The sequence below is a fragment of the Acomys russatus genome, chromosome 26, assembly GCF_903995435.1.
Source record: "Acomys russatus chromosome 26, mAcoRus1.1, whole genome shotgun sequence".
In the NCBI taxonomy this organism is placed as follows: Eukaryota; Metazoa; Chordata; class Mammalia; order Rodentia; family Muridae; genus Acomys; species Acomys russatus.
The window spans coordinates 9,468,280-9,493,657 of record NC_067162.1 but is presented as its reverse complement, the minus strand read 5'-3'; the positions used below and the strand labels follow the sequence as shown (position 1 = coordinate 9,493,657).

Here is a 25,378-nt window from a genome sequence, read left to right as displayed (position 1 = left end):
CAAGACCCGCCCTGCTGAGCAACTTCAGTCCTGCTAGCCCTACATCCAAGCAATCCAAACCCTTGAAATCTCTTCTTCGGTCTCTTCTCCCTTGTGTCCCCCTGTCTCCCTTCTTCTTGCCATCTATCTCTGTGTCTCTCCCATTGATTCTGTTTCTCAGTGGACCAACTCATCTTCCAGTGAGTGTACAAGTCCAGTGAGAGCAAAAGTCCCTATTTGCTCCCCATCACAGCACCTCAGTGTTTATAACAGTCCCTGGCAGAGCTGATGATGGTGAAAGACTTGCTGTGTGAGTGTGTGTTTGTTCATCAAAGGGCCTAGGCCTCCTCTCCACCTGTGCATGCGTGTATGCTTGTCAACTCCACTCACATACCCTTTCTAGACTCCTCTGTCCCATTTGCTCCCCCCTCCCCCCTCCCCCACTCGTTGGTCATCTCATGACTTTTCTCATCACTGTAATAACATCTAAACTTTTCTCCACGCTGCCAGGCCTTCTCTGTTCTCTTCGTCCTACTCACTGCTGCCGGATTTATCTTCTGAAAATAGAGTGCTCCTTACGTCACTCCCTTCCTCCGTTCTGTTCTGTGCAGGAACTGGGTCCAAAGATGACTAAGACAGGGTCTCCCCCTTCACAGAAGTACCACAGTTCCCCTGCAGTTCTGTCTCATACACAGCAGGAAAAACATTGAAAGTTCACCCTCCCAGACTGGATGTTTTCTTTCTTTTCAATCTTAGGAAAGTTATCGCAGAGCTTCAAGACTCCGCTACAATTGGTAACATTTTATCTTATGGGAATGGAGTTTGTAAGACAATCCCAGGTGTGTGTGTGTGTGTGTGTGTGTGTGTGTGTGTGTGTGTGTGTGTGTGTGTGTGTGTGTGTGTGAGAGAGAGAGAGAGAGAGAGAGAGAGAGAGAGAGAGAGAGAGAGAGAGAGAGAGAGAGAGACAGACAGACAGACAGACAGACAGACAGACAGACAGACAGAGACAGACAGAGACAGATAGAGAGACACAGAGACAGAGAGAGACAGAGACAGAGACTGCTTTATGCCATCATAGAACACAGCTGTAAGCTCAATAATCAGGAAGCCAAGGGTGAAGAATCATTAGTTCAAAGCCAGCCTGTGCTACATATAAAGATTCCGTCTAAGATAAAACCCCACAAAATAAAAGAAAAGCCAACTCCAGCTGGCAGGCCGGCCAAGCACAATGAAACACAAGTGCTGGCCACTCCTTAACTGTGAGTTAGCAATAACCCCATTGCTACCACTTCCCTCTGCTTCCTGGGTGCGGCTGGGCCACCGCTAGTCAGCCTCCGGCAGCCACATCTTCCTCATAGTGATGGAACGTGTAACCCTGGAACTGTAAGGCAGAGTGAACCCTTTCCCTCTGAGTTGCTTTTATGGGGCTATTTTATCACAGCAACAGAAAAGCAGCTAAGACAGGATTCAGAGCCACACAGTGCTGCTGAGATGTGACTAGGTCTTCACGGCTCTTAGTAGTCATGAAAAACCAGCCGATACTCCTTCCCACACCCAGTGCTTTCTGCTGTTCATCCACCCTGTGTGATTTCCTGCCCAATTAGATGACGTTTACCATTCTCTTTTTTCCCCCTCATGTGCTATTACAGATTCATTGACGTGGCCGCTCTGGAGTTAGGATGACGGTTCTGTAGCTTTGGAGGTTCGAGGGAGGGCTCGGCAGGTATGCCCACTGTGCACTGGCTGCTCTTTTATAGGACCCTGTGTCTAGTCTCAGCACCACATGGTGGCAACTAACAACTTTCTATAATTCCAGTCCCAGGACATCCAGTGCCCTCTTCTAGCCACTGTGAGCATTAGGTACACATGTGATGCACAGACATGTATGTAGGCAAAATACCCATGCCCATTAAAAGTAAAATGCAATTTAAAAAGAAAGATTTGTGTGTGTGTGTGTGTGTGTGTGTGTGTGTTTGTGTGTGTGTGTGTGTGTGTGTGTGTGTGTGTGTATGTGAGATCTGGGTACTGGTGAGAGCCTTGTCACCTTCCTTAGTGCCATGCATATTGAATACTATGAATCCCTTAGAATCTCATTCTCTGGGGCACCATCATCTCCTTTGCGGAGCTAGCAAACAAAATGTCTCTTTGGAGTGTCAGAATCACTTTTTCAAAGTTGTCGATGAAGTGAGAGTGAAATTAAGTGAATATGTGCTACTGAAGATGTCTGTTGTGTTCTGGGCACGCCATACACACAACTGACCCACGACCATTACTTGAGGTTAAAAAAAAAAAAAAAAAACTGTTGGCGATCTTTGGAGGAAGACACTGAAGCACACTGAAGTCAAGCCTCCAGTGAGCTGGAAAAAATCTAGAGCTGGCACTCGAACCACAGAAAAGTCTTTCCATAAGTCAGGGTGTTGACATGGCTCTACACTCCGATCCTGGTTCCAGGGACTGATGGAGGTTTTCACATTTCTATTTTTTCCCAGAATAACGCTCTCCTGTCAAGTGCGTATCCTCTTTGAAGGCAAGTTTCCCACACGCAGAATGAGGATCATAACCTCAAGGGTCTTAGCAGCTCAGCACGGTCCTTCTAGTGGGCCAAGTGGCCCTCTTTAAGTCACATGGGAAAGCCACAAGCTGTCTTCGTGGCAGCTACAGGTACGTGACAGATACTGGAAAATAGTTATGAAGAGAGAATTGAGCGCAGGTTGCTTTGTCAACTCAGCTGCCTGCTGTGTTAGCAGAACCCCTGGAAGACAGCGAGGAATCTTGCTTGTGGTAAGCCACAAAGAGTAGACTTATTTTTTTGTTGTTGTTGCAGCAAAGCTTAATCTATCCTGACTAGCAAAGTAGCAAAAGAGCGGTCAGTCTAATTACATGTTTCTTTGCACACTGCTTACATGGCAAGTGTTCAATGGGTAAGTGATTTGAACTATTAAGTGTCGTTAACAGTCATAGATAAAATTGCTATGGAGTCAGAGTGTGAGGACTTTATGAACTTATGGGGCATCATAGGGTTTCTTCTGTAGCCTAAGGATGGGGGGGATTTGAAGGGTGGAGACAAGAAGGAACTCCAAGGAGGAGTTTGTTAGAGTCAGGTTAAAGAGGTAGCGTTACATACGCGTGGGAAACCTAAGTGAGCTGAACTGTAGAATATTTCAAACATGGAAAGTAAAGTTAGAAAAGACGAGCCAGGGCCACATTGTGAATCGATAGGACGAATGGGCCGAGCAGGTAAGCAAGGAGAAAAATCACAGACACGCACTGTGTGTTTCCTCTTTCTTGACGCTGACCTACTTGCCATCGCCCTCTCCTTCCACGCCATTTCATCCTTCTAGGTTTCTACGTGAAAGGAGGGGGTGAACCCATTTACTACTCAGTTGCTTCTCATTGACCAAACCAGGGAAATGCATAACCTGTCTCCTTCTCCCCAAACACTCTGTCCTGCCCCCCGCCCCCCACCCTGAGCACATCTAGAGTCTCATGATGGGCAAATCCTGCTTGTGGAAATGAGGAGATCAAGGGTGCGCCACTCCTTGTCACAGGTCACCTTATTTAACTTAGGTAAACAACACAACTGCTATTTAAAGGGAAATAAGAGGTGAGACATGAACTAATGTCCAGGAACAGCAGTAACTATACTCTGGTGGTCATGAACACGGTTGTTCTGTTACCAAGACAACTGGGGAGTGGTTTCCATTGGTGGAGAAGGGGTGGACCACGCATGTGAGAGAGATGGAAAAAGCCTAAAGGAGGCATGTAAGAGAGATGGAGGAAGCCGAGCGTGGTGGCACATGCCTTTAATCCCAGCACTCGGGAGGCAGAGGCAGGCGGGTCGCTGTGAGTTCCAGGCCAGCCTGGTCTACAAAGTGAGTCCAGGACAGCCAGGGTGACACAGAGAGACCCTGTCTCGAAAAGCCAAAAAAGATAGATAGAGAGATAGAGAGATAGAGGAGAGGAAATGAGAAAAAGAAGAGAAAAAGAAACAGATGGGGGAAGGAGAGTAGAGAGAGAGAAGGAGGAAAAGAAGGATGGGAGAGAGAAAAAGAGAGGAAGAGATGATGAAGGGAAAGAGGAAGAGAAAGAAAGAGAGGGAAGAGAAGATGGTAGGAAGAGTGGAGAGAAGAAAGGAGAAATAAAGGAAAGGAGAAAGGGGAAGGAGGGAGAGAGTGATTCAGAGAAATCGAGAGACAGAGAACAGACATATTAAGAGAGAGGACAAAGCAAGCTACTCGAAGCCCGGCAGGTTTGCTTTGGTTTCTTTGGGGTCTTAGGCCATTTGGCTTACAGTGACTCGGGCTTCCCAGGCAACCATGTTCCAGCCAAAGCAAAGGTGCTTTTCAACAACCCCTCTGCCCCTTAAACACAGCAGGACTGACTCGGGGGGATGTGCCATGCTCACAGCAAGAGGTACAGTGGACGGAGCATGGGCTTCTGGGGGGAAAACCCACCTAAACTCTGGGGGGACCAATTTTCTGAGTTCAAGTTCTGTTTTAATGAAATTCAAAGTCTATCTCCATACTTGCCCTGTGCATCTTAGAGACTCTTGCGAGATACAAAGTGGGCAATAAGGTACAAGAGATTTGTAACACATAGGATGCTTCTCAGAGTTATTCTGATGATCAATGATTAACTTACCCAGCTCCCCCCACACCCTCACCCCTGCCCTGCTGCTCTCTCTGGTTAGGAGGGAGCTGCAGGGCCCTAGCTTTAAGGTAGAGGCAGGCTCTGTCCTTAGAGCTTGACCCTGTTCTAATTATATCATTTGGCTGGAGCAGAAGAGCTGGTTGGCACTCTTCCTGTGTGTCTAGCTGATTAATGTGACTAGGGACCAGGACACTTGAATGCCATGTTGAGCGGGGTTACTACAGTGCAGGATCTCGCTCCTATGCTACCTTTGTTCAATTCTAGATTTTGTAAACGAACACATTGAGGCCTCCCAGCTTGGTGACCTTCCCCCCCCGCCCCCATGTGTCTTTCCTTTATTCCCTTTGTCAAGTGATATGTAGTCATTGGCTCTTACTCAGGCTGTGCACACGAACATCTTCAAGTAGCTAGAGAAAATGGTTAAAAATTTCCACCAGGAAAGTTTCCACTCGAATAGAATGTGACTTCGACCGATGTGTAAAGTCTGTAGGATTGCTATGGAATTTCTTTAAATGAAGTTGCAGTACAGTGGAAGGCATGGCTTTTACACACGAGCGATGGTCTTTATGTGTGAGCATGTTATACACTCAGCACCCAGATAAAGAGGCACATCACTCTGTAACCCCAGAAAGTCCTTTCCTGTTCATAGTGAGCATCACATTCTGTCACACAGCTGCCACTGTGACCTCTGTTCCTGGAGACTAGTTTTCTTTGTCACTGCTTCATGAATACGGAATCATAAAGTACATAGTTTTTTTCCTGGGATATCTTGTGCTCACAATAACGTTTCTCCAATTTATCCGTGCCTCACTGAATGTGAGTAGCTTTATTTGATTGCTAGATAGTGTTCCACTGAATAGATGACCCCCGATTTGTTGGATGACTTTCTTATAGTTAGAAAATTATTGTTCTCCTATTCTGACCTGTATGAATAAGCATGCTCTAGTCATGTGAACGTCTGCCTATGAACACATGCAGTCTTGGTCCTTGGGTACACACTTAAATATTTATTTTTGAGGCAGCGGTTTCCACTGAGCCCGTCCAGACGTGATGAGCTCCTGGAATTCACTCTTGCTTCTGCCCCTCCTGGTACTAGGGCTATAGTACTGTGCGTACTTCTGGCCCACGTACAGGGGATCCGAACTCACATTTGCATGACTGAGAGGCAAATGTTTTACTGGCTGAGCCACCTCTCTACCCCATGAAACACACATTTTACGACATAACTTTTAAAGCCCTGCTACTGAAAAAGCTCCATAAAAATAAATTATATTCAGGCGAGAAGAAGCATTATTTACCCCCAATTCTACAAAAATAGTAGAACTAGTTAACACATTTATTATTTATCAATTTTAGCTCACAGGCCACTTTCTGTTCTAACATCTCAAATTAGGACACATGGTCGAAGCAACGTCAACTTATATAAGGTATAAAATTGTGTTAGTAATTCAGTAAACAAATCAAAGCAGGGACTAAAGTTATCCTAATAGTTGACGATCGGAAGAGAGAGAGGCTTTTTGAAGTCCAGCTTCAGGGTTCCAGCTGGCACTAGCTGCTGGTCAGCTGTCAATCATTACTATCCTCCAAGAAAGCAATCTGAGAAAACGTCTCAAGATACTTCAGCATCACATTGGACCCAGTAAGTCCACAAATTTAGAACCTCACAGTCCATGATTCCAGAATGACAAAATATTGGAATCAAATTAGCTGCTGAGTAATTGACTTAAATCAATCCAAAGAGGAGACTCTTACGTTATCCCCTAGATGTTTTTAAGTAATTAATTTTTAAAGTTACCAGGAAATAGTAAGTCTTTAATGGTACCCAAGGGATTAGAATTATAGTTTTATCAGCTGTTGGCTATGCAGTATTTAAAGTATGCATGCAAGATGCAGTGGCTACATCTAGTATCTGTTAGTCCTAAAAGTGAGGTCATTGTCTTTGCTAATTTTAAATTTTGTTTCTATTTTCAACAATTTCCCAAGTGAGCCATGGAACCCTTGAATGTTATGCTTTAAAAAAAAAAACTCATATTAGAGTAGAAATATATATCTCTATCTCTATCTATCTATCTAATGTGTGTGGAGAATAGTTTTAAATTTGAATTCTATATCAATGTATCAAAGTTAATCTTATTTTGTATCAATATACAAAGTTCTATGCAAATGAATTAAAGATAACCTTTTTTGTTAGTAACAAATAAGGCCTTAGGTTGAGGAGTCGATTTAATAATCTACTTTTAATCCTGTCATCCCTATATATTTCTATATCCCCTCTTCTTTCTTTTCCATATCTCTATATCTAGGAAAGAAAGATAGAAGATGAGAGACATCCTTGAGTCCAACCTTATTTTCTCTCCAAATAAGACCAATCATAACTTATAAGCAACTCCCAATGAAAACAAGCATCTGTAGCCCAAGAAAGCAAACATACACCTACCCAACCCTCCTTAGGGGAAATGGAGTGTCATTCTCTCAGAGTTTCTACTGGCAGATTTGGGATGAATAGTAGGGGCCTGAATAGTATTGGGAACATAGTTAATCAAGCCAGGAATAGCATTTATGGTTCAGTTTCCAAATGTTGAGAAAATCTGGGTTGGTGAGACAGTGAAAAGAGAGAACGGATTATCACAAGTTGTGTCCTTGACCCCTACATGAGTTCTAATGCAGATGCACAGACTCTGCCCTAGACAATAAATGAATATATGTAAATAATCAAATATTTACAAATACATAACTATGGCAGAATGTTAATCTAATTTGTATAACAAGGGCACAATAGAATAAGTCAAACTTGATGGATGTAATTAGTAACTATCAGTCTTTTAAAGACTTATTTTTAATTATGTGCTTGCTTGCATGTGTATGTGTGTGTATGTGTGTGTGTGTGTGTGTGTGTGTGTGTGTGTGTGTATGTATGTGCAGGTGCCTTGAAAACTGGAGGCTATGGAAAACCCTGAATCTGGGGTTGCAGAAGGTTGAGAGCTGCCAAATGTGGATGCTGAGAATTGAACTTGGGTCCTCCATAAGAGCAGTATTCACTCTTAACCACAGAGTCATTTCCCAAACAAAGCAACGTAGATATCTGTTCCAACCAGGAATATGCGTGAGGGAGAGAGGATAAAGGTAGGCCGGGTTGTTTCTGTTCAGCTGGGAAATGCTCGTTTGTTTCCTACTTTAGGAGTTATGGATCTCCTAACCAGAGTCTCGGCCGCATCGCATCACTTTGAAACTTTCCTTTGCCTACAAGGATCATAGCTTTCCTGTCCTTATGGAGGGTCAGCACCTTTGGCTCCTCTTACACGCAGATTGGCTGCTGGGTGTAAGAGTAGGTCTGATCTGAGTGTCTGAATCACTCCATTGTGAGTCTTCCAATTTTCAATATTAAAAGCGTGTTCCTTTTTGCACCAGGCTAGACATTTTCATGTCTGAGTAGGTGCTGCGTTCGTGTTATGCCTGCTAACACAGACAAGAGTCCCCTCCTACCGTAAGAGGGGACTGTATACTTGAGTGTCAGAATCTAATTTGATTTTACCTTTTACTGTCATTTGGGGTTCATGGCATGGACAACAGTGAGAGTTGTGGGAGAGGACTTGGGTGGGCTCGGTCATGCATTTATTTGTTTATACGTATATGTGGTGTGCACACATGCAGATGTCTTCATGTGTGTGGGTGGATGTGTGTTCATGGAGGTTCAGGTCTGACACTGCGTAACTTTCTCAGTGGCTTTCCACTTATTCACTGAGGCAGGGTCTCTCAGTTGAACCCAGAGCTCACTGATCCACTGATCCTAGCGCAGCTAACAAGCTTATTCTAAAGATCTGGTCTCTGCCTTCCAAACGCTGGAGTTACAGGTGGGCCGCCATTCCCACTTGGCTTTGATGATGGTATTTGGATCTGATCCCTCATTTTCTCGCTCCTGTGGTCTATGCTTTACATGCCGAGCATGTGGTCGAGACATAAAGCACAGAAAAGCTCGGCTGGAAACAGCTGCCAAGGCCAGGCAAAACTTTTGAGACACGTCGAACAAACCTTGTAGGTGGTTTGTCTGCCTCACGCACTGTTCAGGAGAAGGTTTTGCTGTAGGTGCCTTGTCTTTACCTACAAGAGTTCAGTAAGTCTTATGCCTTCGATTTCAAGGTGTTTGGGCTATGGGCAGGCAGGCCATTCTTTGATCCATAGGACACTTGTTCATGCAGGATGTTTTACACACGGACTTGTCTCGTCTTTCTCATGTACCTGTGTTCAATGTGCCCCTGAACACTCTTTCCTGGGAAGAGAAAATGACCACCTCTTCATGGGAACAGGAGTTATTGGAATACTGTAATGGGGGCTCAGGCAGCAAACAGACCTATGTTAAAAATGCACATTGGTTACATCACCTGAGGAAGAGATGCTGCCGGCTGGCTGACTGGCTAGTGGACAGGGATAATCTATGAATAACTTGTCCAGTGCAGACATGTGGCATGTGAGTGAAAGCTTTTCAAAAATCCTACTGAAACATACATTGAATTTGGGCTTTGACTTTTTACTAGTACTCAAACCCCTCTCACCCCCATTTCAAGTGTCCAGGCCTATCCCCTTCAGCATCTATCAGGCTTAGATTTGTTTTTGGGGGGGGGGAGCTAGGATATTGTTCATCCCGCTTAAATCTGTGAATTTCCTCTGTCCTCTTAATTATTACTTTGTTTTTCCTGAACCATTTATCATGGTTTGACATTAGAACACATTTGAGGTGGTGTCTACGAATCCCAGGCTGCCATCCAACTCCCGGCATGGCCTGAAGTCCTTGAACTCGTGATCCTCCTGCCTCGACTTGATTCTGCACATGGAAAATCATCGTATTTGAATTTCCACGTCCTATCTTCAAACACGAACGTGTTGACTTACACAGCAAAATTTAAGTCACACCAAAGGGAATGATGTGGCAAATTCTATCTCCTTAATCGCCAAAGGACACTTGAACTGGTACAGGAAGGCAAAGCTGGAGCGTACTTCTACAGTGGAGAGAAGAAAAGACTGTGCAGAGTCAAACTGTTATCTATCGGAAAAGAATCTTTGTCCACGTGCCCCAGTTGGGCAAGTGTTTTAGAGCTGGAAGGACAAATGAAAAGATAAGCCAAAACTGGCCAAGATTTGTTTGTTTGTTCGTTTGTTTTATGATAAAGAAAAACTTTTTCCACCCTTGGAAGCTAGCGCTCCTGGGACAGTGTCTGAGGGGTAGTGTGGAAACTGCTGCTGTTTTAATTTAAATCTCAGTGAAGAGACATAATGTGCTTTAAACGCAGACACGGCCATCACGCTATGAGCTGGGAAGCATGCATCTGTGCCTTGCTGATTTATCTCCTAGGTTTTCTGGAATAGGCTCCTACCTCAATCTCTCCCACCAATGCCTTCCCCATGCCCTTCCCCATGTCAACACTCCACCAATATTTCTCACCTACTTTACAACCATAGCCTATAACTGGTCCCTCAGAGTCCAGTCGCACACAGATGACCTGCACATAGTGACTAAGGCTCCTCAGCAGCATTCAGGTCTTAAGTGAGCCAAGACTCTGTTTTCCTACCTAATCCCTGACATGGAAACTACACGCTAACACACCTGGTCATGCTAGCTATCTTCCCTTGCACTGCTCTTAGCTCGGACGGATCAAAAAACTCCTTCAGTACAGCTAATCCATTTGAACTATGACCTTAGGAAGTAGAAAATACTCTCAAATATTAGTAAAGAACTATTTATCACCGGCTTCTGACAGCAGCAATTAACAGGATGTGTGAGAACTCCTCAAGTGTCCCAAATAGGCGAATAAATGGCTGTGTATGGCTTCACAATTTGGATTTGAAATGTCCCCAAAAGGCTCATTGACAAAAGCTAAAAATGTCAAGTCAATATTTAAGCCAAAACACACAGAAACATCTGAGGGGGCATGGTATTTTTGAGTGGTAGCTGTGTTTCAGGGGACCTGGGGTTTCAGTGTCGTAGAGGATGCGATCCTGCCTGTGGGTGGTGGTGATGGCTGAGCTACTCAACTATATGCCAAGAAAGGACCAAAAGGTAAAATGTGCGGTATAAAGATTTTCCACACAAGCTCAGAAATACATTTCGGGATTACCTGATCTAACAGATGAGCTTGCTTGGGGGAAACTGACATCTGTCTCACTGAGGAGTGCCAGACTCGCCAAAACTCTGGTCCTGCAGAGAGCGAGAGCGCAGGAACACAGTTCTCTGAGCATGCACCCCCCTCCTCCCATTCTTCCAGCTTTGGGAACCAGGAGCCACACTGGGATGTCATTCAGCTGGAGGACACTTTCTGACTACGGTGAGTCCAGGACAGCTTGCTACCCCCTGATTTTCTTTATCTCCCCTCTCCCGACTCGGTATGAAGATCTCTTTTCCATCTGTGGGGCTGATGCTTGGAGCCCTCAGGGAGCCCTGCTTACAAACCATAGGTACAGAAAGCTATTTGTGAATAAGGTGAAAGTCAGAGAACAAGCAGCAAAGATATCCACCAGGGCTTTAGACAGTTGTACTTAGCCAGTGGATTGCATAGTCTCTACAGAAATAAACAAGAGCATCTGTGTGTGAAAAATTGTTTCTCCGTATCTTTTGTGTGTGTGTGTGTGTGTGTGTGTGTGTGTGTGTGTGTGTGTGTTGGAATGTGAGTGTGAACAGCTCCCCGGTGGATTACTAAGAAATAAGCTCAAGGAGAGTGGGATGTCTTCATGCCTAACCTCAGTGGAAAATTCTGGCCAGGCCATGACAGACTTTTGAAGGGAAGGCTCTTTCAACAAAAGCCCTGGCATCACAAGGCCTTTTGGGTGATTTATGCAAGGAAGAGCTTGATTAACTTATGGCTATTGCTTCAGAGTGCAAAGGAAGGTCAACATGAGCTACAAATAACTTAGTACCCTTTCTCGAAAATTCTTAAAATGATAAGGAAGAAGAACAGGGCATTGCATGGTGTTGACAACAGTATTTCCAACTTGCAAAAATGAGGATGAGAAAGCAGAGGGAAGAAACGCAGAATTGACAGAGGTGGTTACCTGCACAAGGAAGGTAGGCGATGGCTAAGGATTTTATCCCGTGAAACATTTCTATAATGGGGGTATCCGAGGTAAATCAAGCCTGGATTAAAAATATAAAGAGGCATGAGGGCTAGAGAGAGACAGATCAGCGGTTAAAGGCACTGGTTGCTCCTGCAGAGGCTCAAGGTTCAGTTCCCAGCACCCATACGGGGCTAACAACTGTCTATGATTCTAGTTCTGAGGGAATCTGACACCCTCTTCTGGCTTCTATGGGAACTGCACAAATGTGGGGCACAGACAGGCACTCATATACATATAAAATAAAAATAAAATTGTTTTTCTTATTACTTAAAAACTAAGTCTTTAAAAAGGAAAAATAAATCAAAAGGGATGCTTTCTCCTCCTCCTATTTTATTTATTTGTGTATTTATTTACTTTAAAGCTTTCCTTGGGCTCATTGTGCCTGGTGTTAGCTCCCTTGCATTTGTAGATACTTGTCATTATGGATACCCATACCATGCTGTGTCCTGACTGTCCACTGGGATTCATGTTTCCCACAAGATCATGCACTTACTCGCCCATATGTGGTATTTCCTACAGTTTCTACTATAAGGTATTTGCTGTTCCAAAGGAGTTGCTCAAGAACCACAAAGCTCATCGTAAGGCCTGCTTGTTACCAGGATGCTTTTGAAGCTGTCTCCAACTGTGGAGGAGGAGGAGACTGACAGATTGGAGGAAAACACAATAATCGCTCACTAGATGTCCATAGACTATAGATAAGACAGTAGTTTTACAGGGACACAGGCAAGAGAAACACAGTGCTTTGCCTCTTACATATGGCAACTGTGGACTTCTGATCTGCCTAAGGAATACACACATTCTTGAGACTTTGTGCCTTTGCAGGACAGTGAGGTGGGTTGAAAGGAATAACTAATGAAAGTCGAGTAGGGGGCTCTAGGTAAAAAGAAGCAGAGAGCATTACTCATTCTCTGGGCGGGAGAAGACATTAAAGATCAATACACTGCTCCAGGAAGATACGTTCTGTGGCTGAGTCATAACCACAAGTCCAAGTCACAAGCTCACCCCAAAACACAGCTTCGTGCACATCTTGATGTGTAAATGACATAGCGAGACGTGTTTCCTGGAAAATGCCTTAGTGGTGAATTGGGTTCAAGTCCAAGTTACAGCCTGTTGCCAAGCGGCTGAACGTGCCACTGAGCGTCTGTCCCTCACATCGTGTGCACAGAGCCAGGCTCATGTCAACGAAGCCTTGTGTTCATGTTTTTAGGGAAAAACTGGATGGAGAAAGAGAGAAGATCAAGGAAGGGGTGGGGTGACTTCACTTTAATAATTGCCTTGATGACATATGAGAAGGGAAGGCTTTACAAATTTATTGGAATTTGTGTAGGATTCTCAGAGAGACAGAGAGAGAGACAGAGACAGAGAGAGAGACAGAGACAGAGAGAGACAGAGACAGAGAGAGAGACAGAGAGAGACAGAGACAGAGAGAGAGACAGAGAGAGAGAGACAGAGACAGAGACAGAGAGACAGAGAACAATAGAACAGTTTTGAAACCATCATGGTAAAAGTACATACATTGATCATTGGGAAGACACCCAAACAGTGGCCATGGATATGGTATTCAGGGATTATAAGGTCACAGAATGTAATATTAAAGAAGAGACATATGCACGGGGATAATTTTTGAGATAGCTTCTTCTCCAAGAAGAGTGAACTATTCCATGGACGAGATGCCTGGAAATACTGTGAGAGAGAGAGAGAGAGAGAGAGAGAGAGAGAGAGAGAGAGAGAGAGAGAGAGAGAGAGAGTCTATGATGTTCACAGGAGCAAAGGCTTAATGATACCCAGAGGGAGACGGAGCAAAGATGCAAACACAACTGCATCTGATGGCTAACATCCATTAGTGTACACTGCCCCCAAGAAGCCAGCATCAGCCATAAAAGGACTTTGATTTTAAAGCTAGCATGGAAGAAGATACATGAGCTGTTCATAGAGTGCACATGTGTGACTAGTGTAAGATCAAACGTAATGCATGATGGGTAACGCTTGATGTGTTCTGTCACTGAAAACAGGGCCTATAATAGAAAATCATGATGGAGAATAAGGATCTTGAAGAAGAAAGAATTGATATGCGACCTCCACTCCTCCCAAGGTTCACGGACCATCATGGAAAAGGAGGAAGAAAGATTGTAAGAGACAATGGACATGGAAGGCAGGGGTGAAAGTGTCTTCTGGACATGACAGGACCACGGCGCTCAGGATTATAGCAGTGATCACCTGTACGAGAGTGCACAGGATCCAGCCAGTCAGCATGCCGCGTGGATGGGAGACGCTCAGGAGCTAAGGGCAACGAGGAGGCAAGGATAGCTGATCCTTTTTGGGGAAAGGAGAGTCAGTGTTTCTTAAGGGTTTGGTCCTTAGTAGGCCAGCCATGTTTCGGTGGATGGTCCCACACTCACGAGTATATATATGGGCAGTGTAAGTTGGACATGGTGAGTTATGAAAAAGAAAAAAGAAAAAAGAAAAACAGAAAAGAAAAAGAGGACTTGAAAGTGAGAAGGGGTGGGCAGAGAGATGGACCCTGGAGGAGTTAGAGGAGGCGTGGGAGGTGAAAATGGCTAAAGCACACTGTATGTATATATGAGATTCTCATTTAGCACAAATGTTATCCTGGAAAGATTAATGTACGGGCCTGGAAACAAACAATCATACAGAAAAACCGAAGCCTGAAGCCACACTGAGCAGCCCAGGGTAAGGCTAATTTCAATAAAGTCGAGCTTCCAAAAGTTTTTTCTTTAAATGACAAGCAGTAAAATACTAGTTTTTGGTTAATATTTCCAAATAATCATACTATAAAGGAGAACTGCATTAATAAGAACAGTTTGACACTTGTTAAAGAGATATAACTTGTCATAAATAGACACTGGAACAGGCTATGGGGTCTCATCTTATGATTCTGTAATTTCTAGTCTCCAGCAATTTCATATAGATACACAATATTCAGTTATAATAAATCTTTAGATGAATAGGTTATTTTATATGGTGTGAGCTGAAGAGCTAACGAGACGTTATATAAAATTTTTGAAAACGGATCTTGTTCATTAAATCGAAGTGTTAGGAAAAAAAAAAGCAGATGTTTATTTGGTCGTGGGTATCCATCAGCAGGACCCTTAATAAGCTTGGGATCTGTGAGAAGAGGGCTAAGGAATCACTTGACCTGCTTCTAATGCTGACGCTCCAAATCCTTAATACAAGATGTGAGCAGAAGGAATCCCTGTGGTCCTAGCAAGACATTCTAGAAGCCACTGCACATGCACCATGTGATGTCTAGCAATAATGTAATTACGGGTCGGTGAGACAGCTCCGTGGGGAAAGGTGCTTGCCGTCAGGCCTGATGACCCGGGGTTCCATTCTCAGGACCCACATGGAGGAAGGAAAGGACCAACTCCCACAAACTCTCCTCTGGCCTTCACACTCATGGCTTACGTGCTGTCCCTCAAATAGGTAGACAAGGGCATTAAAAACATACTCAGAGTACGTCTGTATGCTCAAGTGTGTTCATCCACAGGAAACTGCAAAGTGTCCATGTCTACGTGGCCCTATTTGTTATTCCACTTTAGGGACGGCCAGACATCTATGCGTGGAGACAGGCAAGTCACCTTTGCAGGCTCTCTGAGTGAAGAGCCTTCCTGCTCCCAGTGCCCTAATGGCCAATCACTGTGAGCGGAGCATTTCAAGAAAGCCCTCTGGAGAGATGCTAAGTTCTCTCTGAGCATCCAGTCTTTTTTTAATTTATTTTTGAGCCACTTCTTCATCATCTTGAGATTATTATACCAGTTCCCCCGATGCTATTTATTCCATTTGTATTTCTAATAAATAGTCTTAAAATGTGTATTGTTTGGGGGAAAGCAATGGGTTGTGCTATGCCTTTGTGCTACACTCCTTTCTGTTTAATATGCTTTTAAACTCAAGAATTTTTTAAAAAAGCCATTTTCTCTCCATGAAGTATCTTTCATTGAGGCAATTACAATTTATTTTTAGGACACTTGCATAGATGCAACTAAAAAAAAAAGATTTTTTTTTTTTTTAATGAAGGATATGACTCTTATGCAACTGTAACTTACTTGATTTAATTAGGATGTTCAAAGAAAAATGTCAGGCACTGTAACAGTGACTTTTGCTTAGAAAAGAAAGTTAAAGTGATTGGAGCATCCTCCGGGGGGGGCTTTTCCCAAGCCTGCATGCTAGACTGTTCCTTCAGATCCTAGATTTCCATGGGAATTTGATCCTTTTTGTTTCTATTAGTAAAAATTCAAGGATCTGCTCACTGTTGGCCACGTTCAGATTGCCGAGTGTGTCCTGATCATCCGCAGCATCTTTAAAGAGTTTGCTATTTTAGTTGAAACAGTACCCGTAAAAGCCACATGTGATTGTGAGCATTGCTGAGGTATCCAAGGAACTGCCTCGAGCACGCGGCATGCATCCACTGTCTGTAAGGTCTGCCTTTCATGCAAGGGGGGTACAAGAAAGACTTCCGCTTTCATGTGGACAAGGTTACAGGGAAGGGAGGAGTGGCTCGCTTGTTTGCAAGGCCAGCAGGGAGGACTGTTTCCCCTCCGCATCAGAGAGGGGAGACTCACCACTCACCGGCAGGGCAGGATCCTGACCACATCGCTGGGCTTGTACCCTTCGATGCAGACTGCACAGTTATCAAAATCAGACTCTGTTTCCTGCAACAGAAGAAGCAGAAGAGCCAACTTTAGCTTCCAACCTGAGCAAACGCTGTCAGAAACCGAAGGAGAGCTGCCTGGGGCCAGCTCTCAGCTGCACTGACACTGATCTCCTTAATCAGCAATTCACCAACCGGCTCTGTTTCCACCCCTGTTGCTTCCACTCCCAGAGTTTTTGTGAGGGTAACCTAATTCCCATGTGCTGTTCTGAAATGCTGTAGTTATCTTTCCTCGTCGTCGTCGTCGTCGGCATGAGGAGTGGCGTTCCATCTGAACGGTTTATAATCTACTCAGTCCTCTGGCATCTACAGCGTTATTAAATGCAAACAAAAATAGAGTTTTGATTTTTTTTTTCTGGATGCGAACCTAAAAGGGGCACCGCATGTCTTACTTACGCTATGATGCTGGCAGTGTTGAGTGGATGGGGGCGGGGGGAGGAGGCGGGAGGGCACTGATGAAAATACATGGCACTTCTGAATTTGGTTTGTGTACGTGCTCACGTGGCGGCACCTGTGTGAGTTGCTCCCAACCTTATTTTAAATTTTATTTTAATTTTATTTTTCTTGACTGTTGGAGACCCATGGCAATCAGGATAAGCATTTTTTTTTTTTAACCAACTAAGCTATCTTCCTAAGCCCCTGGTTTTCCTTAACTATTCATCCTTACTCATCTCCATAGCCCTGTCTTATTATTTAAAATGATAGCATATAACTTGTGAGAAAAATGTGTTACTCAGAGTAGAGACAACACCTAATAACGTATGTGCATCCACTACTAAGTCCCCAGGAAATGCTGAGCCCACATGCTCTCGGGCTGGATGTTAAGGCTCCTTTAGAGCCTGCAGGCTCGGGCTGTTGGCCTTTTTGCTCTTCCTGGAGGTGTGTGATGGCTGTTGGCCTCCTGGCACCAACTCTACAGGGAGGGCGGCTGTGCAGCGACTAGGGTTCTAAGCTGCGGAGTTCAGAGAAGCTAAATATCACTTACACATTTATATTCTAAACTTAGGTGGAGAGCAGAGCTCAGCGTGGAAACCCAACTCCTTTCCAAGGACTTTTGGGAAAACCTTCACAGGTGACACTAAAAGCAACTGTTCTGCCTTGATAGTGTGAATCGTGCGGAATGAGGTAAGCGAACAGTGCTTGAAACATCGAACCTCTGCCGCCCGTTTTTCTTTTTGTTCCTTCTTGAACAGAGTCAACCTAAATTTAAGACCCATTTATTGTCACATGCTTCAAGTAACACCTTCACGTACTCATCTCACCCAGCCTTTGTATGCTTTCTTGTAGTTTATTTTATTTTATTTTTCCAAGATAGAGCCCATGTAGTCCTGGCTAGTCTGGAACTCACTATGTAGACCAGGCTGGGTCAGAACGCTCAGAAATCTACCTGCCTCTGCTTCCTGCGTGCTAGGGTAAAGATGTGAGCTACCGCACCTGGATTCTCGCACACTTTTTAAAGCACGTGTTTATTGCCTCCGATGTTGGTTTCACTGTGATATTTTCACACTCTTCAATTTTATTTACTTCCGACTAACCTCTTCTATCCTCCCACTCTTTCCTTGGTGGCGCCTCTTATTTTTCTCAACTAGGGCCCCTTCTATTTCTAAGTCCTTTAGTCATGTCTAGATTGTGAATATGAGAGAAAATGTGATATATTCACTGTTCTGCACCGTGCTTATTATTTTGTTTAACATGGCGTGTCTCTAGTTTCATCTACTATCTATTAAATTTTCATTCTTCTTAATGTCTCAATAACAGTCCACTGCATATGCATATCACATTTTTCTTTATCCATTCACTTGTTGGTGGGCATTGCCCCTGGCTGTACAATTTAGCTATTGTTGTCCACTTAATGTTGACATTTCTCATATCTTTTAAAGGTTTATTTATTTATTATTATACAGTGTTCTGCCTCCATGTACACCTGCACACTAGAAGAGGACATCAGATCACATTACAGATGGTTGTGAGCCACCATGTGGTTGCTGGGAATTGAACTCAGGACCTTTGGAAGAGCAGGCAGCGCTCCTAACCTCTGAGCCATCTCTCCAGACCCATATTTCTCATATTTGTTTGCCAATAAGCTGCATGTATTTTATAAGCACTTATTATGTTTAATAAAAAGCAGTTTAAGTGTGTGATGTGTATAGAAACAAGGATTACACCTATCTCTTCTTTTCACGCTCCCCCCCCCCTGCTCTGGCTCGCTCGCCCTCCCCCCCTCTCCCCTCTCTCTACTCTGGATGTCAGAAAAGACAAGAGATTTGTTGACTAGGCCCCCACCCAAAGGAAAAGAGGCTCTCACCTTGTCACCCTTTTTGATGGTTCTGACCTGGAGCTTGCTGATGGCTTTCTTTGCTGCGTCTCCCAGGCGGCGCTGAAAAACCAAAAGCTGCTCGTTAACAGCAACAAAGCTGTGTGATGCCTGTCTTACCTTCTCACAGCACGTCATAAAGCAGAGCAGCCACCTCTGAGACCGTGCACACACGGCATGGATGTTAAGGAGGATGGGTGGAATTTGCAGAAAGTGGTTCTCCCAAGGTCCATGAAACACTCCGCTGGAGAGAGTTCCTTGGTCCTGGTTTTAGGCTGACATGACATACAGTTAACGTCCTAGCATGACTTCAGTGCAGGGTATATCTGCACAGACTGGCAACTAGCAACAAGTAAAGTATTTTCTAACTTGTTGAAGCAGCTGGCAATATGTTACTTGAGCGAACAGCGCCCCCCTTTTTCACCATGAAGGCCTTGTGTCTGCATGTGCCTTTCAGGTTGTTCAACTGGACCAACTGATGCAGCCTGAGTATACTGCTCCACAGCTTTCTCCCTAACGTATGCATCCGACTGTGCTTTATGTAGAGTAGGGGATGGCTCAGTAGGCGACTTTTTTGCCAGGGTAAGCATGAGAATCTGAGCGCAGAGTCCCAGGACTTTGTAAGAGCTGCTGTGGCACCCCAAGTGTGTCCCTTAGAGCTGGAGAGTGGGGACAGTGAGTCCCTGGAGCTTTCTGGCCAGTTGGTCTAGCCAATCAGTAAGCACCAGGTTCAGGGAAGAGCCTTTGTCTCAAAAAAATAAAATAGATATAGACACAGACAGGTGCATCTACCTCTGGCCTCCACATGCGTTTGAGTTTATTATGTGTGTCCACTCACACATAGATGGGCACACACGCACACACACACTAACACACACACATGGACATTTAAAACACACACACACATACACCATAGAATTTAGCACTCAGATTAGCACATAATTACAAGTCACATACCATTATCACCCATGTCAAGAAAGAATACGTAAAGGAGAGAAACCTGTTCTTTAGGATCCCAAGTGTGGGACCGAACGGTCTAGTAAGAGAACAGGTGATGTTAATTCACTATCAGGGCAACCACCTCGTGCAGGAGCTTAATTACTACCAGATGAAAAAGATCCTGTGAACAGACTCTGGGAGGAGCTATATAAATGAGCCCAGAACTGGCAGCAGGGTGGATTGAAGACTTGGGATAGATTTGGCTGTTCATTGCTGCCCTTCAAGATGCTTCTAGAGAAAACCACTCGAGGGAAGGCTTCGGGGCTCCGGCTCCTGCCGAGGCTCTGAGATCTTATAACCCCCAGTTCCAGTGGAAGAAATCCTGCGGCTCCCGATCGGAGAATCGTTCCTCGGGACTGATATCCCTAGGGTTTTGCTGTTGTGTCAATTAATCTTCATTTCCTACTGTTTTGGTTAATCAGGTTATAACTGACGTAGGCTCAGGTCAACAAGTTGTTAATAAAATATTTTGGTTAAGAAAATTGAGTCCACAAATACGTCATACCCCAATTTGCATAGAGAAAACTGCTGTCCTAATGAGCCCTGAAAGTGGTAAAGCAATAAGGCGAAGGGTACGGGAGTTAGATCCTCCTCTGCAGAGGGAAAATGATAGTTCCGCGTGCGCCTGCAAGCTTTCTGCATGTTTTTTGCTGCATTCTTAGCATGTCTCTCTACTGCAATTGTTACATCAATGTATCAATGAAATGTATTTGAAGGATTCAAATCAACATAGAATTAGCCCTTGATGATGATGATGATAATGTTCAATTTTCTTCACACTCTCTCCATTATAATTTTTAGAAATTAACTTGGCTTTACTTTCCTTGTGGTGGTGGGGATGGAACGTAGGGTCTCATGCACGCTAAGCAAGCACTCAGCTGCTGGGCTACATCCCCATACTTTTCTCCTAAAACGACAGAACAACCAAGTTGTCCTAGTTACACTATTGCTGTGGTAAGACACTGTGACCAAGGCAACTTGCAGAAGGAAGGGTTTACTTGTGATCCTGGTCCCAGAGGGATAAGAGGCCACCACCATGGAGGGGAATCATCGTGGTAGCAAGCGGGCACGGAGGCTGGAACCGCAGAGTGTGCACATTTTAATCAGGAAGCAGAAAGAACACCCAGGGAAGGCTGCAAGGCTTTCCCCTTCCAGAGCTCACCCCCCTAGTGACTTACTGCTTCCAGCAAGGTCACTCCTCCTAAGCCTCTCCTACCAGTGCCACCAACTGGGGGCCAGCTATTCACCTGACAGTAAGGGTACGTTGCATTCAAACTACACCGGTGAACCACCCCACGCCCCTGCAATGTTCGAGGCACCTGCTAAAGCATTTTATTTTCTTTACCCTTCCCTCAGCCCCATGAGAAAGGCAATATTCTCCAGGAACCACAGAGCTTGACAGCGCTCGGGAAAACCATACTACGACACAGCTAGGTATCAGCCCATCCCTCCGGCAGGCCGTGAAGACACTGGCCAAGCAACTTGTTAGCTAGCCAACCAAAATCTACCAAGTCCTTAAAAATCACTTCTCTAGCATGTGGTTTCATTTTCCTCATTGATAATTTGTCCTTACTTCTAAAAATAATTTGGCATTTTATTTTTATTCCATTTTTTTCCTTTTTTTTTGAACCAGGGTTTCTTGTGTATGGCATCCTAGACCCTGATGGCAGTGCAGCTGGAGGACAGCCTCCCTTCTGAGCCTCCTGGCTCCTCCTTCCTGAGCACAGGGGTCACAGGTGTGTGCTACCACATCTGTGCAACGCTGGATCAGACTCGGACCTTCCAAATGCCAGGAGAGCACTTCAGCACTTGAGTGGCACTGCCAGCCCAGTGCTGACACTTTAAACAGAAAAGTAGGCTCTGGCTGTTCCCTAAAGGGAGAACTGTCTATCTAAAATCCATGCAAAGGTCCGTGAGCGGCCGTAAGACTAAGGTAGGAGGAAACTTAGAACACATTAGCGGTGACGGCTGAGAACGGAAGTGGAGAGGAGCTGGGAAGAACAGAGGGGACAGGTCTCCCGTCTGTGTGTCCTCTAGCTGAAACCCTACCAACCTCTGTTCTTGGAGTAGGCTATTTCTTCAATAAACGCTTCCTACATCTCCTGGCAAGGTCCTCTATTGCACACCCTGGCAGTGCCTCACAGGGCACAGCACCACTGCAGCCCAGTACTTGTTTTTATGAGAAATGTCTGTTACATTTCCTTTAAGTAAGCTCCCGAAAAGCAGATCTATGTTTATTTTTGTAGCCCATTGTGGCCCCAGCATATAGAACAAAGTTGCTTTCATTAATGGCCATCCAATCATTTAAAACACACACACACACACACACACACACACACACACACACACAGAGAGAGAGAGAGAGAGAGAGAGAGAGAGAGAGTTTTATTTTGCCCTTTTGCTATTTACTGTGTAGCCTAGGTTGGTTTTGAACCCAAAATCTCCTCATAGTTTCTGTGCCAAACGCAGATCTGGGTTTTAGAAAAAATGGTACTGAAAAATAATTTCTCTGATTCCTACCCGGTGTAGCTAGCTTATCATCTAGAAGAATTTCTATAAAAGATGATTAATGGAACATTTGAACAATAGACATTTTTTAAGCATAAAAATCACCTGAGGAATTTAACTAAGAAATGGGAAAATTACAAAAGAATTGCATTGATACATGCTGTAAGGCGCAAAGCTGAGTAACAAGCCTGGTGAAGCTGCCAGTTTTGACCAGTAGCACTGACACCATTTTGTTCTCAGGAGTAAATGCCTCAAGTCTATAGGATGTTACGTTTAAAATAAGACACCTGAACCCCAGAGAAAGAGATGTTCGCTATCTTTTTAAAAATTACTTAAAAATAAAATTTTATATGTTATATATAATATAGACTATATACACATTGTGTGTGTGTTTGTGTGTTGCCTATAAACATGCCTGTGGGGCGTGCCTGTGCCTCTGGCTAGAGTCCAGAAGACATCAGATTCTTGGAATTGAGTTTACAAATGGTTGTGGTTGCCATGTTGGTGCTGGGAATTGACCTCGGGTCCTCTGGGAGAGCAGCCAGTGCTCTTACCTGCTGAGTCATCTCTCCAGTACCACGGCTTGTTAGTTTTCTTTCTTTTTCAAGTTCAGAAAATTTTGCAATTATGTTTAATTGGTACTTTAGAATATTGTGCTCAGTTCAATCACTTAATTTTTTAAAAATGTTTCCATTGCATGAACAAATAATTAAATGAAAAAACAGCATTTTCAAACAATTGCTACATATTATTCTAAAAGTTAGCTAAACTAGAAGTAATCTGTCTCTTTCTTCCTTACCCCCCTGCTTTGTTTTGCTGTGACAGTGTTTCCCGGGGGAATCCATATTGGCAGGAATTTCCCATCATCCCTCTCAGCCTCATGATGATAGAGATTAGAGGTGTGTGCCTGGGTACCACCACATCTGGCTAAAAGCAATATTTTCAAAATTATATTTTACTTAAATCAAGTTTTTTTTTAAGCAAATGAATGGCATATGCCTTTAAACATGAGCATGTAAGAAAAATTTTTTAAAAAAGCTTTTACATTTTGACTGTTTATTTTTACTTTTGTTGATATCTACATAAGCATCGGGTAGCTTTTGTGTGCTCCTGGAGTTTGAGCCCAGAATCTTATAGATATTAGGCAAGCATGCTACTGTTGAGCTATACCCCTGGCCAACGTTTGATAACATTTACTTTCTCTATTCCTGAGAAAAGGCTCTTCCTATGCCCTTAAAAAGGACATTGCAAGCCACCTTTCTTGAAGAAAAAAAAAAAGTAAAGTCCATGCAGGAAATGACAAGCGAGCTGATATAAGGTACCTGGGATCACGGCCAACATGACAGCTAATGGTTAGGGAATTAGAAAGACAGGCCCATTCCTGACATTTGTCTGTTCTCAGTTCAGAGGATAAAAGTGGCTTCCCGAAGGGCAAAGTCATGGCGGATGTGAGCCACTCAGTGGTCAACTGAAAGCGAGGTAAAGCTTAGTATGTCTGCTTTCATTTTATTTCTGTCACCATCATTAAGCCTTAAGCTTTTGGGAGTCATTTCCTGATCAGTCTGCAGGTAGGTATGTACAAAAAAGGGGGGCGGGGGGGGGAAAGGGTTCGTCTGAAATACCTAGATGAGGGCAACTAGGATTCACTAGGACTCGGAGCTGGAAAGACGGCTCGCAAATTAAAGTGCTTGTTGAGTAAGCATCCTCCACACTTGGGCGTGGTGCGTGCGTCTCTAATTGTCAGGGAGTGGAGTGGAGGATGAGATGACCATAGAGTAGCAGTGAGGGTGGGAGGGAGGGAGGAGGGGGAGGAGGGGGAGGATTCCTGGCAGGCAGTGTGGCTGAAATTCCAAGTCCGGGTTCAGTGGGAAACGCTGCCTCAAAAATTAAGGTCAAGAGAAACAGGGACTGAAATCTCAGCGTCAGTCTCTGGATTCTGTGTGTTCTTACAGACAAGTGCAAACACACACCGCACGCCTGTACCCTCTGAGAGCCCCAGAGACATCATGCATAATCAATAGCTCGTGATCCTTTACTAGACTCTGGGATCGACCGGAGCATCTCTGTCTCTAGCAATTTCCCTAAACTAGCTGAGAACAGTAAGCCGCGGGCCCTTCTGTGAGCTTGCTCCTGTAAACAAAGCGTTCACCTCCAAAAGGGAAGGGAACTGCGTCTTGAGTGGGAGGACTTCAACTTCCCCAGAGAGACAGCTCTGAGCTGAGTTTGACCAAGATGCATCTTGCCCCTTCAGCCAGCATCTTGGAGTCAGGATTCTTGAAGACAGGCAAAGGTGTTTGACTGTCTACCCTCCCACCTACCCCGTCCCCTCAATTGTTTGTTTGTTTGTTTTATGTACCTATGTTGAGTAGATTCTTTTCCTGGACTTCTTGGTGACTTTCCGTTGGAGTCCTAGGGCAAGTGGCTGGATGTGGTGTGCTGACTCTACCCAAAGCCCAGGTCCCTATGGCCTTGGACTCTGGTAGCACAGGTAGGAAGGACACATTTCATCCAACGATACTGAGAAATGTGCTATTATAGACTCATTGCTCTCTCACTGCAGTTTTTTTTTTTTTAAAACCAAGCCTCATTCTGTACATAACGACAGACAATACCTCTTTAGAGGAGGAAAAAGACACCATTTTAGTTAACGTTTCAGGAACAAGACGTCAGCCAATGCACCCTGCAGGGGCAGGACAGACGGCCCAGACTCCAGGACATAGGAAACTCAATTTCTGAGACATGTATCATTCATCATATGGCAATTATGGAGTTAGGGAGTGTGAGATGTTTTTTGTTGATGTTGTTGTTTGCGGTTTTTTTTTTGTTGTTGTTGTTCTTAGGTAATAAAATAAGGTGAAAATTCACAATAAATATGCTACACCATTTGCGTATTATATATGACAATATTGGTGGTGTATGTGAAGATCTGTGTGGGTATGCAGCATATGACAGTGTAATTTTGGAATGGTTTCCCATTGTCCTAAGCCTGACAACTAGACTACGTAGGCCAGCCAACGAGCCCCAGTGCCCCACCTATCTGGGCTCCCCCAGCACTGGGTCTGTAAGTACGTACTGTCACGCTGAGCTTGTTCATTTCGTTAATGTGGCTTCTGGAACTTGAACTCAGCGCTTGCTGGTTCCAAGGTAAGCATTTT

At 44.3% G+C, this 25,378-nt stretch overlaps 1 protein-coding gene across 2 annotated transcripts in view; it reads right to left on the bottom strand.

The window, feature by feature from the left end:
- Nucleotides 1-25,378, bottom strand: part of Rnf150 (ring finger protein 150) — a 281,952-nt gene that overhangs the window by 113,367 nt on the left and 143,207 nt on the right. For both annotated transcript variants that reach the window (XM_051168523.1, XM_051168522.1), the window contains exons 3-4: nt 18,708-18,779; nt 16,321-16,403 (exon numbers count right to left, since the gene is read on the bottom strand). In XM_051168523.1, the coding sequence (XP_051024480.1) occupies nt 16,321-16,403; nt 18,708-18,779 (155 nt within the window). The remainder of the gene's footprint in view (nt 1-16,320; nt 16,404-18,707; nt 18,780-25,378) is intronic.